A 19,326-nucleotide genomic window follows, 5' to 3' on the forward strand; every position below is an offset into this window, starting at 1 on the left:
AAAACCGAATATTTTCTTGACTATTCTCACGGACTTGCCGTCAACTGGCCTTTGACTTCCCGAAGGAATCGCCATGTGGACATCGTTTCGTTTACACAGAGATATGTGAGGTTTATCTTCTCTAACTTCGGAAACGACAGCTCGCTGAAAGTCTCTGCACTGCAATATTTGGAAAGTCCGTAGCCTACAGAAGGCATCGTGGACGTTCCTGAGCATACGCTGTAGTAAAGATGTCTAAAAAATGCGTCACTTTAGTACAGTTTGTTGTGATCTTAGCTTGAAGTTAAGTTTTGGTATTATTTAGTAGCTGATTATCAAAAGAGATGCAGAGTGTAAACTTCTTAGAGAGACCTAGCACCATAGTTACAAGCGATAAATGTCGCAGCCTTCCCTAGTGTAGAAGCCACGATCTGCGAATGGTTTATCCATTTCATTAGTGCCTGATACTCTTTAGCTTTATGATGGTCAGCGATAGATCAGAAGAAAAAATTATACGTCAGCACTAGTGAAGTAATTTTACACACTGGTTTTATAAGATTGAAAACGATTTTGACAGTTGTGAAAACAAAATAATAATTCAGTCTTTGCTCGATTATTCTTTACGGTAACAGTTTGATCCGCGTGAGAACTCCAACATCTGCAGGAGATTTTATGTACTGAAATTTATTATATATATTGAGATCAGAATTATTTGAAAGAAAATACATCAGTTACTCATGGAAAATCATGCCAATGTGTGTTTGTAGAGCACTTACTGTCAATGAGATCGTGGGACATAAGGATGTGGAAGATGTACATTATACATAAATATCTATTTATATACAGGGTGCTAATTCATACAGTGTTTAAAGAGCTTTGCTCCTCAATAACCAATTATATAGTGACACTGCAGCATGTGATTAACAATTACGACTTGAGATAAGAAAAATACGTACTTTATTTCATAATTACATTTCTAGAGGTTACAACTTTTGAACAATTTAACTTTAACAACTTTTCTTCGTTGAGTACTTCTTGTAAATTTTAGAGGATGCATGAATGCTACTGTTAGTGTCATTTACATTTTTCTCACCTTTATAAATATTTCGGAGTTGTGTTCACAGACTAACATGAAGAGCATCTTGGCTGCTTGAAAAAGTAGGATTCCAGTGACTGAGAGACTGATTGCAAAACAACTTCTTGTGTTGATAAGATTTTAGCTACTGAAACCATTTCGAGAATAATTTAAAGCATCTTATCGTCAAAATGTTGAGCTTTGTGGCAAATATATTTTTATAATAGGTACATATTTTAGCTTCCGTTAAAATTAAAAGGTCTTAAAAGTAGCAATTCATTTTTTATTAAGAATGCAGATACATGCAGTTTTTAATACCATTTCATTGTTTAACACTGGGATGGTCGTGCTTTGGAAAAACATTTCAACACAGTTAAGTAACTCGTCGAAACTCACAAGTTTCACGCCACTGTGAATACTATTAAATTTGCGTGGGGAAACAAGAAGTTAGTGAAGGCGATGCTGTTTTTGTATCCTAGTAGGAAAGAGAGTGTATTAACGGAAATACTTCGACGAGCTGACCCGGTGTTTAAAGAAATAACTAGTGACACACGTCTTTTGTATAACGTAAGGAGATACATGCGCGTTGGAGTAACGCGCATACTGAACAGGAAGGTTCATAATAACAGCCGGCGCTGGTAGTACGTTCCAACATCGATACTATTGACATAATAGAGACAGTAACCTGACAATAGATAATTTTTTCTTCAGCCTGTGTACTCGTTTCACGACTGCTACGTGCTGAAGGAGGTCATAATCTGCCGCTTTTAAACGTTTAGAATGGGTAATTATCTAATTACACACGGATTTTCGTAAATTATACCGCATGCGAGAAATCTGAGGTTGGAACTATGCAGTGCAGTAATTTCGGGGCCACCAAAAGTCTGTTCTTGAATTCAACAATCGGTAACGGAAGAAGAAATAACAAAGCATGTTTCAAATGATGATGAGGTTTAGAAAACTGCCTACGTGTAACTACTCGAAAAAAAAGGTTACATGCAGAATATTCTCGTAATCTAACCAATGAAAAGGCGTAGTTGGCAAAGTTGACCCCAGAAACCACGACTTTTTAAAGGAATTGTTGGAAATGCAATATTACAAGAGAGGACCACAATGTACGCGATCGCATAGATTTCCCATGTTTTCAGTATTTGTTTTTCTCTGAATACTTTTAGGGCTTCTATTCACATCTCTCACATGTCACTCGTACCTCTCCTTGCAAACTGAATACAGCTGAAGGCTGCCGCACTGTTTTGACTGACGGAGAGTGTGTGTTTCTTGTGCAAGATATTTTTACCACGGTCTAATTGAAAGCTGACCACGAATAACGAGTATCTTACAGAATGAGTTATAAAACATCTTTAACAGCTCTATTAAACGAACTCTGTGCTGGGACTTCTCATAAGCCACATTACTTGCAATATTTTCTTCCTACAGGCAGTTCTTTTACAGTAATAGAGACAAAAATAAAAATAAAAACATTCATAAATAAGCCTCTTTCAAGAAATACTCATAAAACAGTCTTCATTTTTAATATCATTATGTATGAAATTGATGGACGTGAACGAAGTCAGTGTTATGTATCTCATCAACAGTATTGATATAGTTTGGCTATCTTCTCTCTCTGTCTCTCTCTCTCTAGTGTCAGAAGAGAGATCGATATGTGACAGAACTGTACTAGTTCATGAGTGGAACAAGAAAGTCTCTGCTCAGTGTTACTGGGGCAAAGGAACATAGTGATGTCAATCAGTCTTTTCTGCCCGACGTTTTCCGTACATTTTCTTCTTTCACTTTTACACAGCACTGATATCGGAAGGGACTAGGACACTTCATAAGAAGGCTTCTGGACTGCTCCGTTCTGCGGTCGCGTTAGGTGGTCACTTTCTGTAAAAGTGTCATCCTCCGGTTCTCTTTTTTGGGTAGCAGTATCGGTTTTTTTGGACTTCGTGAAATACTCTTCTATTTCGGCCAGGGTTTTGTTTTTTGTCTCCGGAAGGAACAAAATTACGTAAATAGTTCCTAACAGAGAAACGGCGCCGTAAAAGAAAAAGACACCTTGTTTCGTGAACGCACGCAGCATATCTGGGTAGATCTTTAACGCGACGAAACTGAAAACGTAAGCCATACACGTCGTGAGTCCACTCGCCAGGCCCCTGACGTCGGCCGGGAAAAGCTCCCCTATCATCGCCCAAGGGAGAGTTAAAAACCCGATAGTACTCGCGAGGATGTACAGCAGTAAAGATACGATCGGTATCCACCGAAAATTCTCAGCTACGTACGCCCCGAAGTTTTCGCTAGTAGTAAGAGTTAAGTACGTCGCCAAAATACCCATGCACAACGTCATGCCGGCGCCAGAAACGATAGCCGGAGGTCGCCGCCCGAATTTCTTCGACACGTAGGACATGGAGAGGGTCGCCAGTAATCTCGTAACGCCTATTAGCACCGCAGCTAAGTAGTCGTCGATGGTGACGTTCGCTTCCCGGACCACGTCGACCGCGTAGAATATGACGACGAATATGCCCGAGAACTGCTGGAAGAAGAAGAAGGCGTTCATGATGAGCAGCGGGCGCAGCGTGCGGCGCTGCAGGAAGGCGGCCCTGATGCGGCGCAGCCAGCTGGCGTGCGCCTGGCGCGCGCGGCTCTGGCTGCCGGCCGACGCGAAGTCGTCCAGCTGCTCCTGCACGCGGCCGGGCAGCGGCGCGTCGCGCGGCAGCCAGCGCAGTCTGCGGAGCGCCGCCTCCGCGTCGTCGTAGCGGCCGCGCGACGCCAGCCACGACGGGCTCTCGGGCAGCGGCGCCGCCAGCACCGCCGCCAGCACCGGGAACAGCGCGCAGATCGCCGCCGTCACGCGCCACTTCTCTTGCAGGAAGTACCCCAGCACGTACACGATCAGCACGCCCGTAGCGATCGCCGCCTGCCAACAACCGGGCAATTATCCTCTTTTCTTATATATTGGAACAAATAAGCCCTCGGTCACAAATATTAAGTCAAAATTGATCTAGTTTCGACGCTACTATGAGCGTCAGATAACTGTTCTAAAACATATTAGGTATATAGTACAGTAATAAAATTAAAGTTTGTACTGACTGGAAAAGATGCAGTACTTACAAGTCACATATTAAAAATTATCTGAGCCGGAAAAGCGACGTCATGAAAAGTTGTGAGATGGCGAGCCGCTAAGGGCTGCTCGTACTGTGAACAAGGGATGCAACGAGACTGAAGTGTCCACTTTAGAAAGTCATAGTAGCGTCGAAACCAGGTCAATTTTGACTTAATATTTGTGACCGAGGGCTTATTTGATCCAATATAATTCTGACACAGTCACTGAGCCTTAGCAGCTACGTTCAAAGTCTTTCCTTATACACAAACACGCAGCTCATCTAGCTGCCGGTAAATCTTCCGGATTGTGTGGTCACCGTCCACGAAACGTTACCGTTCCTAATGTTTCGTACAATGCTGTGCTGGACAGCCTCAGGTGCTCGTGGTTCCGCTCAGTCTTGCCGACTGACGGTTCGGAAGTCGGGGAGCGATACAGATGCTGTGAAACGGGGGTGTGGTGGATGTTTACACGTGATCGCCAACGACAATTGTTGTCAGAGTGAAAACTTACCTACCGAACTGTTTTTTTTCAAAGATAAGTTTTATTTTTCAATCCTGCAGAGCTACTGTCCACGTATCACTAAGTTTCGTGGCTTCTAATTTTCTGTTAAAATTGTCCCTATGTTTGTTAACATCGAGTATTGATTTAAGTGTCAGGAAGTCGTTTCTGAAAGTATTTGTATGGAGTGTAGCCATGTATGGAAGTGAAACCTGGACGATAAATAGTTTAGACAAGATAGAGAATAGAAGCTTTCGAAATGTGGTGCTACAGAAGAATGCTGAAGATTAGATGGGTAGATCACATAACTAATGATGAGGTATTGAATAGAATTGGGGAGAAGAGGAACTTGTGGCACAACTTGATTAGAAGAAGGGATCGGTTGGTAGGACATGTTCTGAGGCATCGAGGTATCACAAATTTAGTACTGGAGGGCAGCGTGGAGGCTAAAAATCGTAGAGGGAGACCAAGAGATGAATACACTAAGCAGATTCAGAAGGATGTAGGCTGCAGTAGGTACTGGCAGATGAAGAACCTTGCACAGGATAGAGTAGCATGGAGAGCTGCATCAAACCAGTCTCAGGACTGAAGACCACAACAACAATGTTTATACACTGATGGAAAAACATCGCATCGAAAAATAATTAATGTAGAGTAATGACATTTCGAGAATGGATATGCCTAAGTAACATATGTAAGTGAGTAATATTACAAGACCACAAGTTAATGTGTGATACAGGCCATTGCAAATGTGAACTGTTGGAGTAATGGGGAAACAGCAGTATCGGCGCATTTTGTTACGGCGAGTTGCGTACATTCGGGGGCAAACTTGATCGATTTATGATTCCTTCCACCTCTCCATAACCTGTTATTCTGTTAATTGACTTATGACCCCCTGGTGGTTGATTAATGGCCACCTGGGGATAATCTGTCCTTCTGAGAAACCCCAATAAATCCCTCCCTCTCCCACTCCTCCTCTCTCATCTCTCTGGGAAATCCTCTCTACAATACAAGCACACATTTGATATCAAATTAATTGACTAATTAATTAAACCAATAAATTAACGAACCCTTCCCTCCCAGTAAACACCCCAATTCCCCCCTCCCCATCCACTTCCCCACCTGGAAACTGGTGGGGGAAGCACTCAGTCTGTGTTGGAGAGGAAGGATCTCATGATGGGAAATTCAAATCAATGTCAATTACATAGTCAAGGATATTTATAAATTCACAGGGTTTGGACATCTGTTTTGTTTGATAGGAAAAACACATAATTCTCTGCTGTATAGTAAGATGTAGGTCTCGTAAAATACATTGAGTAGAAGTAATTAAACAGAGCACTTTTTTCTGATCACACAAGGAAATCGATGTCAACATAACACACCGCATATAATGACACTGTTAAAATCTTTCAGTCGCAACTTCACACTGACCGCAGGTCGAATGTGCCGGTTGGGAATTGTGCGCCCGTGTACTGAATGCTTTGGCAGATTGCACCAGATGCCAGTGTCTGAGAGTTCACACTGTGCCTACTCGGGCTGTGCCACTGCTGTTGGCCAACAAATTGCCACCCATCTTGTGGAATTGGCACATTCCCAGTAGCTACGTGCTGTCTCACGTCACTGCTTGGGAGAACTTTAACCGACCTGCCCAAACCAGCTGACCATAGTGTCACAGATTGCTGTACTATCTTTTTTTTGTGAGCACACAGCAGCCATGTCAGCCCCACAACCATGGTCCTCTTTGTTCGTGGTGGTGTTCTTTGCCATATCAAGTGGTTACTTCTGGTTGCAGCACCTGCACAATGTGCTCTCAAACGCACATGTTCCACACCAGGTCAGTGGAAGCATGTACTCAATGTGCTCGCCCTGCCGGGCAGATATTGACTGAGTTAGTTCACAGTACCACCATAGAGGGAGTTGGAAGTAGCAACCCACCATCCCTCCTCCCTCCAGTTCCCTCCGCTCCTTCCCTTCACCCCTATGGTTACTTCTAATCAGACAAAGCATCAGGTTGCGGCAACTCTTTGATACAGGTGGCGGCAACTCTTTGATATTGATACCTGGGAAAGTCCTCTAGAAACGTATGCTCTCTCTCTCTCTCTCTCTCTCTCTCTCTCTCTCTCTCTCTCTCTCTCTCTCTCTCTTTTTCTCTTTCTCTCCCTCTCTCAGGTGGCTGCTTCCAGGCTAGCGAGTGTCTATCATGTGCCACACTAACCACTCCAAAAGTACTTGATACCTGGTAAATCCCCAGCTGCGATGTAATGGAAATATTGCCTTACTCTGTCAGATTGGTTGCCTAATTAATTAATTAAATCTATACCCTTTGTGTCCAGTCAATTTTTACTCGAATCCTATTGGTGGATACTAGGACTAGGGATTTTATCCCGCAACTGCCCGTTTTCCAAAAATTCCAGATTAAGTAGGAACTGAGCGGAAGTCGGAGAACACTATATGTACCAACTTGTGCATCCCGTGGAGAAACATGGTGAGCTATGTTAATGTGACAGGACAGTGTTTTGACCACTCAGAGGAAGTGGGAACATATACAGAAAAATAATTGATTTGTGCTAGGTGTTGACAACTGTTCTACATTTACAAGCAATTTTAGAATACGTGGTAATAAGTGATGTCATAATCACATGGACAGAAGTGACATAAAATCGATAAAATTACAAAAATTGACGGAAAATATGTGTAAATTGAGGGAAATCCGCCAAAATGCTAGGAAACTGAGGGCGAATGGGGGAGTGCTTGCCTGTCTTCTGCTTGGTGCAGGAAAATTCTTGTACATGGAACGAGTATGTGACAGCAGAAGGAATAGGAGAAAAAGTTGACATGGAAACACTGGGAACCGATGAAACAGTCAGTTTTCGTCGATAGCGATAAGACGGCGGGAATAGAATGTTTAACGAAGATGACCACCAACTGTAGAGTAATAAATTTATATATGTGGGATCACAAGCCCTGGTAAGACTCCAAAGTTATTGTAAACCACCTTATAGATTTTTATGAAGTGTCCTTACCTAAGGAGCGTTGTTTACCAGCTGGGAAACTGAAATATGGAACTACAGAATGGATGATGTGTTTGGCTCTGTGCAAGTCTGTTTAGTTGTTTTAAGCCCTAACAAATAGTATTTACATTTTGTTTCTCTGTATTCTCCACCAATCTACATCTACATCCATACTCCGCAAGCCACCTGACGATGTATGGCGGAGGGTACCCTGAGTACCTCTATCGGTTCTCCCTTCTATTCCAGTCTCGTATTGTTCGTGGAAAGAAGGATTGTCGGTATGCTTCTGTGTGGGCTCTAATCTCTCTGATGTTATCCTCAAGGTCTTTTCGCGAGATATACGTAGGAGGGAGCAATATACTGCATGACTCTTCGCTGAAGGCCGGCCTCGGTGGTCTAGCGGTTCTAGGCGCGCAGTCCGGAACCGCGCGACTGCTATGGTCGCAGGTTCGAATCCTGCCTCGGGCATGGATGTTTGTGATGTTCTTAGGTTAGTAACGTTTAAGTAGTTCTAAGTTCTAGAGGCCTGATGACCACAGATGTTAATTCCCATAGTGTTCAGAGCCATTTGAACCATTTTTTCCTCGGTGAATGTATGTTCTCGAAACTTTAACAAAAGCCCGTACCGAACTACTGAGCGTCACTCCTGCAGAGTCTTCCACTGGAGTTTATCTATCATCTCCGTAACGCTTTCGCGATTACTAAATGATCCTGTAACGAAGCGCGGTGCTCTCCGTTGGACCTTCTCAATCTCTTCTATCAACCCTATCTGGTACGGATCCCACACTGCTGAGCAGTATTCAAGCAGTGGGCGAACAAGCGTACTGTAACCTGCTTCCTTTGTTTTCGGATTGTATTTCCTTAGGATTCTTCCAATGAATCTCAATCAGGCATCTGATCTACCGACGATCAACTTTATATGATCATTCCATTTTAAATCACTCCTAATGTGTACTCCCAGATAATTTATGGGATTAACTGCTTCCAGTTGCTGACCTGCTACATTGTAGCTAAATGATAAGGGATCTTTCTGTCTATGTATTCGCAGCACATTACACTTGTCTACATTGAGATTGAATTTCCATTCCCTGCACCATGCGTCAATTCGCAGCAGGTCCTCCTGCATTTCAGTACAATTTTCCATTGTTACAACCTCTCGATATACCACAGTATCATCCGCAAAAAGCCTCAGTGAGCTTCTGATGTCATCCACAAGGTCATTTATGTATATAGTGAATAGCAACGGTCCTATGACACTCCCCTGCGGCACACCTGAAATCACTCTTACTTCGGAAGACTTCTCTCCATTGAGAATGACATGCTGCGTTCTGTTATCTATGAACTCTTCAATCCAATCACACAATTGGTCTGATAGTCCATATGCTCTTACTTTGTTCATTAAACGACTGTGGGTAACTGTATCGAACGCCTTGCGGAAGTCAATAAACACAGCATCTACCTGGGAACCCGTATCTATGGCCCTCTGAGTCTCGTGGACGAATAGCGCGAGCTAGATTTCACACGATCGTCTTTTTCGAAACCCATGCTGATTCCTACAGAGTGGATTTCTAGTCACCAGAAAAGTAATTATACTCGAACATAATACGTGTTCCAAAATTCTACAACTGTAAGACGTTAGAGATATAGGTCTATAGTTCTGCACATCTGTTCGACGTCCCTTCTTAAAAACTGGGATGACCTGTGCCCTTTTCCAATCCTTCGGAACGCTACGTTCTTCCAGAGACCTACGGTACACCGCTGCAAGAAGGGGGGCAAGTTCCTTCGCGTACTCTGTGTAAAATCGAACTGGTATCCCATCAGGTCCAGCGGCCTTTCCTCTTTTGAGCGATTTTAATTGTTTCTCTATCCCTCTGTCGTCTATTTCGATATCTACCATTTTGTCATCTGTGCGACAATCTAGAGAAGAAACTACAGTGCAGTCTTCCTCTGTGAAACAGCTTTGGAAAAAGACATTTAGTATTTCGGCCTATAGTCTGTCATCCTCTGTTTCAGTACCATTTTGGTCTCATAGTGTCTGGACATTTTGTTTTGATTCACCTATCGCTTTGAGGTAAGACCAAAATTTCTTAGGATTTTCTACTAAGTCAGCACATAGAACTTTACTTTCGAATTCATTGAACGCCTCTCGCAATCACAACCATGCGCTGTCAGGTAACAAATATCTTACACAGTAGTTGCTGCACTTTTCTTTAACAACATCCTGCTGTATGTCTATTGAGGTAATAGTGAAACATGCAATGTGACTGCTGTCTGTGGTGCTTTCCTGGAAAGGAGAACCACTTGCCTCTAAACTGACATGGATCTGTATTAAAGGGTGATAGAAGGTAAATGAAGTGAACAGTTGAGAGAGGTTGTAACGAGGTATGATTTAATAGTAGACTGATGATGCATTCTAGACAGATGGAGATGTTGCTGCAGGTCATTTATCACGCATTTAACCATTTTTTTCCGTTGTTCTCTCAGTTGGGTGGCATAGCTTGCAGTCGACTAGTATACAACTGCGTGTTCTGTGAGTGACTTAGAGCGCTATCTACCTGCAATCGTTAACAGCAAACCTCTCCATACCACAGTCAGCAGAGGACTTGTAGGGCATATATGGTGAATCATATTCATCAATGGAAAACATATTTCAACACCCTGTTCTAGATGAATGAAGATGTGTGTGAAGTACTTTATTTCTCTGCCACATCTTGGACGTAAATCGAGTCTTCAGTTTCATAACTGCAGTGAGTCTAAGCTAGTGACAGAGATTTCTGAGGTACTGCAATCCCTGTACATACATCTGCTTAAGAAATGTTGTTTGTGTGTGCAAAAGTATGTGTTCTGTTCATGGACCTAGTGCAGCATCGTGTGTAATTTCACATATCAAATACCGCTGTTGTGCGTTTGTGTTCATGTTCTACAAACATTTCTCTCTTTCTAGCACCTTCTTGGTATGGAACCAAGATACTACAACAATTCTGCAGAATCAATAGAACAAGTGGTTTATGTAAATTGTTTCAAACTCTTTCCATCTCGATCTCCATCATGCATCACTCAAACATTTCTCCTTCATTTTCTTAATCGTCTGTTACGTCACCACAGCTGTCTCAAATATATCAGGCTTGCGCCTACTGTACACCAATAATGAGTGCTAAACTTCTCAGCATGCAAACATCTTGGGAGATCGTGTGCAATTGGGCAGGTGACATGTGTAAGATCGGTATGGAATAGTCTTCGCGGAATGGCAGTTGCCATAGTGGAATGAAAAAATGGGTTTTTATCACTAGCACTGGTCACTATAATTACTCTTTGCGAAAGCAAAATATCAAAGTGTATTGACTACATGGAACTCTCACGAGATGTCAAATGTAGTGGGTATAGCACCTTCCTACTTCCGGTCAGTTTCAAATTAAATTGGAGACGATGTTGCAGGGTGGGATGGGAAAAGACAGAGGAAGAGTTACGAGATGCACATAGAGACCATACAGGGTTTTGCTCGTGGTCCTTAGACTATAGGTTCAATGAACGGGTAGCTCATTTTGAAATAGAGGAATGAATACTAGAGCTTTGAATCTCTGACTTTTATCTGATGAATGCGAGGATACTTTGTGATCCATTCACATAGGGGGGAGGAATGGGGGGAGATGGAAAATCATAATAAAATCTTACGAATTTATACAGTGTTTCGATTAAGGAATGTAGTTTTGTACCTTCTCTCTGGTTATGGCTATTTCCTACACTAAGAAACAGTATTTGTGTCATTTGATGTAGGTTGTGTAACAGCGATTGTGATATGACGACATATTTTCGCTCAATATTTTTTGGTTCCACAGGTGCAACCACAACGGAGGGGTATCTGTTGAGAGGCCAGACAAACGTGTGGTTCCTGAAGAGGGGCAGCAGCCTTTTCAGTAGTTGCAGGGGCAACAGTCTGGATGATTGACTGATCTGGCCTTGTAACACTAACCAAAACGGCCTTGCTGTGCTGGTACTGCGAACGGCTGAAAGCAAGGGGAAACTACGGCCGTAATCTTTCCCGAGGGCATGCAGCTTTACTGTATGATTAAATGATGATGGCGTCCTCTTGGGCAAAATATTCCGGAGGTAAAATAGTCCCCCATTCGGATCTCCGGGCGGGGAGTACTCAAGAGGATGTCGTTATCAGGAGAAAGAAAACTAGCGTTATACGGATTGGAGCGTGGAATGTCAGATCCCTTAATCGGGCAGGTAGGTTAGAAAATTTAAAAAGGGAAATGGATAGGTTAAAGTTAGATATAGTGGGAATTAGTGAAGTTCGGTGGCAGGAGGAACAAGACTTCTGGTCAGGTGGCTACAGGGTTATAAACACAAAATCAAATAGGGGTAATGCAGGAGTAGCTTTAATAATGAATAAGAAAATAGGAATGCGGGTAAGCTACTACAAACAGCATAGTGAACGCATTATTGTGGCAAAGATAGATACGAAGCCCACACCTACTACAGTAGTACAAGTTTATATGCCAACTAGCTCTGCAGATGACGAAGAAATTGAAGAAATGTATGATCAAATAAAAGAAATTATTCAGATAGTGAAGGGAGACGAAAATTTAATAGTCATGGGTGACTGGAATTCGGTAGTAGGGAAAGGGAGAGAACGAAACGTAGTAGGTGAATATGGACTGGGGCAAAGAAATGAAAGAGGAAGCCGCCTGGTAGAATTTTGCACAGAGCACAACTTAATCATGGGTAACACTTGGTTCAAGAATCATAAAGGAAGACTGTATACATGGAAGAACCCTGGAGATACTAAAAGGTATCAGATAGATTATATAATGGTAAGACAGAGATTTAGGAACCAGGTTTTAAATTGTAAGACATTTCCAGGGGCAGATGTGGACTCTGACTACAATCTATTGGTTATGACCTGTAGATTAAAAATGAAGAAACTGCAAAAAGGTGGGAATTTTAGGAGATGGGACCTGGATAAACTGAAAGAACCAGAGGTTGTACAGAGTTTCAGGGAGAGCATAAGGGAGCAATTAACCGGAATGGGGGAAAGAAATACAGTAGAAGAAGAATGGGTAGCTTTGAGGGATGAAATAGTGAAGGCAGCAGAGGATCAAGTAGGTAAAAAGACGAGGGCTAGTAGAAATCCTTGGGTGACAGAAGAAATATTGAATTTAATTGATGAAAGAAGAAAATATAAAAATGCAGTAAATGAAGCAGGCAAAAAGGAATACAGACGTCTCAAAAATGAGATCGACGGGAAGTGCAAAATGGCTAAGCAGGGATGGCTAGAGGACAAATGTAAGGATGTAGAGGGTTATCTCACTAGGGGTAAGATAGATACTGCCTACAGGAAAATTAAAGAGACCTTTGGAGATAGGAGAACCACTTATATGAACATCAAGAGCTCGGACGGAAACCCAGTTCTAAGCAAAGAAGATAAGCAGAAACGTGGAAGGAGTATATAGAGGGTCTATACAAGGGCGATATACTTGAGGACAATATTATGGAATTGGAAGAGGATGTAGATGAAGATGAAATGGGAGATACGATACTGCGTGTAGAGTTTTACAGAGCACTGAAAGACCTGAGTCGAAACAAGGCCCCCGGCGTAGACAACATTCCATTGGAACTACTGACGGGACGGCCTCGGGAGAGCCAGTCCTTACAAAACTCTACCATCTGGTGAGCAAGATTTATGAGACAGGCGAAATACCCTCAGACTTCAAGAAGAATAGAATAATTCCAATCCCAAAGAAAGCAGGTGTTGACAGATGTGAAAATTACCGAATTATCAGTTTAATAAGTCACAGCTGCAAAATACTAACACGAATTCTTTACAGACGAATGGAAAAACTAGTAGAAGCTGACCTCGGGGAAGATCAGTTTGGCTTCTGTAGAAATGTTAGAACACGTGATGCAATACTGACCCTACGACTTATTAAAATCCATGGAGAAGAAAGAAAAACTTTGAGGTTCGCCGATGACATCGTAATTCTGTCAGAGACAGCAAAGGACTTGGAAGAGCAGTTGAACGGAATGGACAGTGTCTTGAATGGAGGAGATAAACTGAACATCAACAAAAGCAAAACGAGGATAATGGAATGTAGTCGAATTAAGTCGGGTGATGTTGAGGGTATTATATTAGGAAATGAGACACTTAAAGTAGTAAAGGAGTTTTGCTATTTGGGGAGCAAAATAACTGATGATGGTCGAAGTAGAGAGGATATAAAATGTAGACTGGCAATGGCAAGGAAAGCGTTTCTGAAAAAGAGAAATTTGTTAACATCGAGTATAGATTTAAGTGTCAGGAAGTCATTTCTGAAAGTATTTGTATGGAGTGTAGCCATGTATGGAAGTGAAACATGGACGATAAATAGTGTGGACAAGAAGAGAATAGAAGCTTTCGAAATGTGGTGCTACAGAAGAATGCTGAAGATTAAAGGGGTAGATCACATAACTAATGAGAAAGTATTGAATAGGATTGGGGAGAAGAGAAGTTTGTGGCACAACTTGACGAGAAGAAGGGATCGGTTGGTAGGACATGTTCTGAGGCATCAAGGGATCACCAATTTAGTATTGGACGGCACCGTGGAGGGTAAAAATCGTAGAGGGAGACCAAGAGATGAATACAGGAAGCAGATTCAGAAGGACGTAGGTTGCAGTAGGTACTGGGAGATGAAGAAGCTTGCACAGGATAGAGTAGCATGGAGAGCTGCATCAAACCAGTGTCAGGACTGAAAACCACAACAACAACAAGCATTCAGTTGTTTTCAAAGTGTTATACTTAGTAGGGGATGTGTGATAGATTCGCTGTAATCAGCAGGCTTATAAAGTATGTGTTGTGGTGTAAAGTTACTGTGGTCTGTCCTCCGACATGTGCAAAGAAAATGTCTATGTATGGTCGTAAGTAAGGTATGGATTTGACGTTGAAAATTGCGATTTCAGTGCATTGGACAGCCATAATGGGGATGAAATATTTTACGTGGTAAATTATGTCCACTCATAAGGAGGATATAGATATTGCTATTTCGACATGAGATTCTTCCCAGAACCACAGCCATCAGAAGAGGTATTTCCGATACTTCAGTCATTGTCAAATATCTCCAGCGAGGGTCTGGAATCGCAACATTTAATTAAATTAACATTTCCAGCTTCAGGGTGTCTCGAGTGGCGGGTACAAAGAAAAGTTGCGGCCAGCCGGCTAATCGGACGAGTCCCAGTGGCGGCTCTTGCGGCACTCCTTGGATAGCTGAACTAATACTCACAACGCACTCTGCTGTCTGCACAATTGCATATGTTGCACGTATTCTCCGTGAAAAATTGGGCGATTCAGCATTGATTACTGCGAATTGTTGGCGCTGGATGTATTGATAACATACGAATTCCTACGATTCCAATCATCACCGGATGCCATCTGTGGTAGATGTATTGCACTCTAGCATACACGCGTGTCCACGACTGCAGCTGCAATCACGGCGGCAGTTTTCTCCAGTCTCTGAGCTTTGGCGCTGGCGGTGTACGAGAGTATGGTTGTGCTGTGTGGACACCTGGGGGTGAGTGGGCTGTATGTATGAGAGTTTTCAGCGATTTCAGGCATCTAGCCACGACAACTACTACGATCGTGGTTTAGTGCTTCTCAATACATAGCAGTACTCTGCCTTATAGTAGTATTTGTTGTTGTTGTTTCTATTCTATCATGCGGTAGACCATTTCCTCCTTCTTCGCCCTGGTGCAACTGATAGAACAAACTTAGGAATTCTATCGTGCTTTATAAAATACACTTAGCAGACCTGTAATGGTCATCCGAAGACCAGTATCAGTTGCAAAGCGATTTAGAAAAGATTGCTGTACGGTGTGGCAGGTGGCAGTTGAAGCAAAATAACGAAAAGTGTGAGGTGATTCACATGAGTTCCAAAAGAAATCCGTTGAAATTCGATTACTCGATAAATAGTACAATTCTCAAGGCTGTCAATTCAACTAAGTACCTGGGTGTTAAAATTACGAACAACTTCAGTTGGAAAGACCACATAGATAATATTGTGGGGAAGGCGAGCCAAAGGTTGCGTTTCATTGGCAGGAGACTTAGAAGATGCAACAAGTCCACTAAAGAGACAGCTTACACTATACTCGTTCGTCCTCTGTTAGAATATTGCTGCGCGGTGTGGGATCCTTACCAGGTGGGATTGACGGAGGACATCGAAAGGGTGCAAAAAAGGGCAGCTCGTTTTGTATTATCACGTAATAGGGGAGAGAGTGTGGCAGATATGATACGCGAATTGGGATGGAAGTCATTACAGCAAAGACGTTTTTCGTCGCGGCGAGATCTTTTTACGAAATTTCAGTCACTAACTTTCTCTTCCGAATGCGAAAATATTTTGTTGAGCCCAACCTACACAGGTTGGAATGATCATCAAAATGAAATAAGGGATATCAGAGCTCGAACAGAAAGGTTTAGGTGTTCGTTTTTCCAGCGCGCTGTTAGGGAGTAGAATAGTAGAGAGATAGTATGATTGTGGTCCGATGAACCCTCTGCCAAGCACTTAAATGTGAATTGCAGAGCAGTCATGTAGATATAGATGTAATGGTCAGGAATTCGACAACCGTGACGTTATGAACTCACGACGAAATTTGAAATTCCAGCTATCATTTTATACAGCACCACTTCCAATGGAGACGTCAAATTCCCAGTTGGTCAATTTATTGTGTCCAATAGTGGTCCTGAGTGCACACACATCAATCCAACCCCTCCGCAGATTGTTTAAGGACATAACATGAGCTGTAATTTGAAATTCTCAGCTATCTCCAGTGTAATGGACCTCCTGTCAAGCGACTTAACTGTGCCATTATTCGCCAGCAGGAAGCGAGGGCGTGGGGGAGGGAATCTCCAGAGGGATTTGGAAACTGTCCAGTTGTGGTACTGAATCCTGCCACATATACACTACAGGCCATTAAATTACTACACCAAGAAGAAATGCATATGATAAACGGGCAATCATTGGACAAATATATTATACTAGAACTGACATGTGATTACATTTTCACGCAATTTGGGTGCATAGATCCTGAGAAATCAGTACCCAGAACAACCGCCTCTGGCCGTGATAACTGCCTTGATACGCCTGGGCATTGAGTCAAACAGAGCTTGGGTGGCGTGTACAGGTACAGCAAACCATGCACCTTTAACACGATACCGCAGTTCATCAAAAGTAATGACTGGCGTATTGTGACGAGCCAGTTGCTCGGCGACCATTGACCAGACGTGTTCAGTTGGTGAGAGATCTGGAGAATGTGCTGGCCAGGGTAGCAGTCGAACATTTTCTGTATCCAGAAATGCCCGTACAGGACCTGCAACAAGCGGTCGTAACACATCTGAAATGTAACGTCCACTGTTCAAAGTGCCGTCAATGCGAACAAGAGGTGACCGAGACCTGTAACCAATGGCACCCCATACCCTCACGCCGGGTGATACGCCAGTATGGCGATGACGAATACACGCTTCCCATGTGCGTTTACCGCGATGTCGCCAAACACGGATGCGGCTATCATGATGCTGTAAACAAAACCTGGATTCATCCGAAAAAATGACGTTTTGCTATTCGTGCACCCAGGTTCGTCGTTGAGTACACCATCGCAGGCGCTCCTGTCTCTAATGCAGCGTCAAGGGTAATCGCAGCCATGGTCTCCGAGCTGATGGTCCATGCAGATGCAAACGTCGTCGAACTGTTCGTACAGATGGTTGTTGTCTTGCAAACGTCCCCATCTGTTAACTCAGTGATCGAGACGTGGCTGCACAATCCGTTACAGCCATGCACATAAGATGCCTGTCATCTCAACTGCTAATGATACGAGGCCGTTGGGATCCAGCACGGCGTTCCGTATTTCCCTCCTGAACCCACCGATTCCATATTCTGCTAACAGTCACTGGATCTCGACCAACGCGACCAGCAATGTCGCGATACGATAAACCGCAATCGTGATAGGCTACAATCCGACCTTTATCAAAGTCGGAAACGTGATGGTATGCATTTCTCCTTACACGAAGCATCGCTGTTTGTGTATGAGAAATCGGTTGGAAACTTTCCTCATGTCAGCACGTTGTAGGTGTCGCCACCGGCGCCAACCTTGTGTGAATGCTCTGGAAACCTAATAATTTGCATATCACAGCATCTTCTCCCTGTCTGTTAAATTTCGCGTCTGTAGCACGTCATCTTCGTGGTGTAGCAATTTTAATGGCCAGTAGCGTATATCAGCCCTACCATCCTCTAATAGGATGCAAGGACAAACTGTCTGAACACAAAGGGGATCGATTTAATTAATTAACTAGTCAATCACTCTGATCAAGTGAAGGAATACTTCCAAGACATACACAGCTTGGGATTTAACAGGTATCCACTACTTTGTTCAGGACAAATGAGTGGTTAGTGTGGCATATGAGCCGTGCGGGATGGCCGTGCGGTTAGAGGTGCCACGGCTTGCGCAGCCCGTCCCACCGAAGGTTCGAGTCATCCCTCGGGCATGGATGTGTGTGTTGTTCTTAGAATAAGTTAGTTTAAGTAGTGTGTAAGTCTAGTCACCGATGACCTCAGCAGTTTAATCCCTTAGAAATTCTCACACATTTAAATATTTGTGGCTCGTGACAGACGCTCACTGGGCATTAAGCAGCCAGCTGAGATAGAAAGAAAGAGAGAGAGAGAGAGAGAGATAGAGAGAGAGAGAGAGAGAGAGAGCATATGTTTCGAGAGGAATTTACCAGGTATCGATATCAAGAGCTGCCTCCATCTGATGCCTTGTCCAACTGGTGGGGTGAGGGGGGGGGGGGGGAGGAGGGAATTGATGGGAGGAAGAGTGGGGGCTTTGCTTCTTCCAGTGTCGTCCGCCACTAGTATTGTGAAGTAACGCAGTTAATATCTGCACAGCAGGGCAAGCACGTAGACCATTGGCCTCTCGGACAATGGCGCATGGTGCAGCCGAGTGAAGCAGTCAGTGCATGTGCATGATATGTTCTGGCCAGCATGTCTGCCCCGTGGTCTGTGTGAAGACACGATCAAAAGGTGTTTAACAGTGCAATTTTGTGCAATGTGTCTTGTTGACGTAGATTTCGTGATGGGATTTCTTGCGTGATCGGAGAAAAGCTACTTATTTAATTACCTCTTTCTGCTGTATTTCACAAGACGTGCATCTTCCAATACAGCAGAGAATGATGATCTTTTTCTACTAAATAAAAGAAAGTTCCGACCCCTGTGAACTGAATTTTAAAAATAAACAGTATATTCTTTGATAAATTATGGACATTGATTTGAATTTTCTGTCATGAGATTCTTCCTCCCAATGCCCAGGTGGTGGAGGGGATGGTGGTCTGGGGGTTTACCAGAGGGGAGGGGTTAATTAATTTATTAATTTAATTGCTTAGTCAATTTAACATCGAAGGTGTGCTTGTATCAGCAAGGGGGTTTCCCAGACAGGTGTGGGTAGGGTGGAGGAGGGGAAGGGGGAAGGGCTGGAGGGTTTCTCAAAAGGACAGATTATCCCCAGGGGGCCATAAATCAACTCACAGGAGGTCATCTATCAATTGACGGTGTGTCTGCCTCGGTAGCTGAGTGTTCAGTGCGTCGGAATGTATACCTAATGGCCCAGGTTAGATTCCTGGCTGGGTCGGAGATTCTCTCTGCTCG

General features: G+C 43.3%; 1 protein-coding gene across 3 annotated transcripts in view; it reads right to left on the reverse strand.

Moving 5' to 3' along the window:
- Positions 1-913: 913 nt before the first annotated feature.
- The window catches only part of LOC126298025 (facilitated trehalose transporter Tret1-2 homolog), a 335,996-nt gene continuing 317,583 nt past the window's right edge, over positions 914-19,326 (reverse strand). For all 3 annotated transcript variants that reach the window (XM_049989346.1, XM_049989348.1, XM_049989347.1), the window contains one exon: positions 914-3,968. In XM_049989346.1, the coding sequence (XP_049845303.1) occupies positions 2,874-3,968 (1,095 nt within the window). In that variant the 3' untranslated portion in view covers positions 914-2,873. The remainder of the gene's footprint in view (positions 3,969-19,326) is intronic.

Source organism: Schistocerca gregaria, chromosome X (genome assembly GCF_023897955.1).
Source record: "Schistocerca gregaria isolate iqSchGreg1 chromosome X, iqSchGreg1.2, whole genome shotgun sequence".
NCBI lineage: Eukaryota > Metazoa > Arthropoda > Insecta > Orthoptera > Acrididae > Schistocerca > Schistocerca gregaria.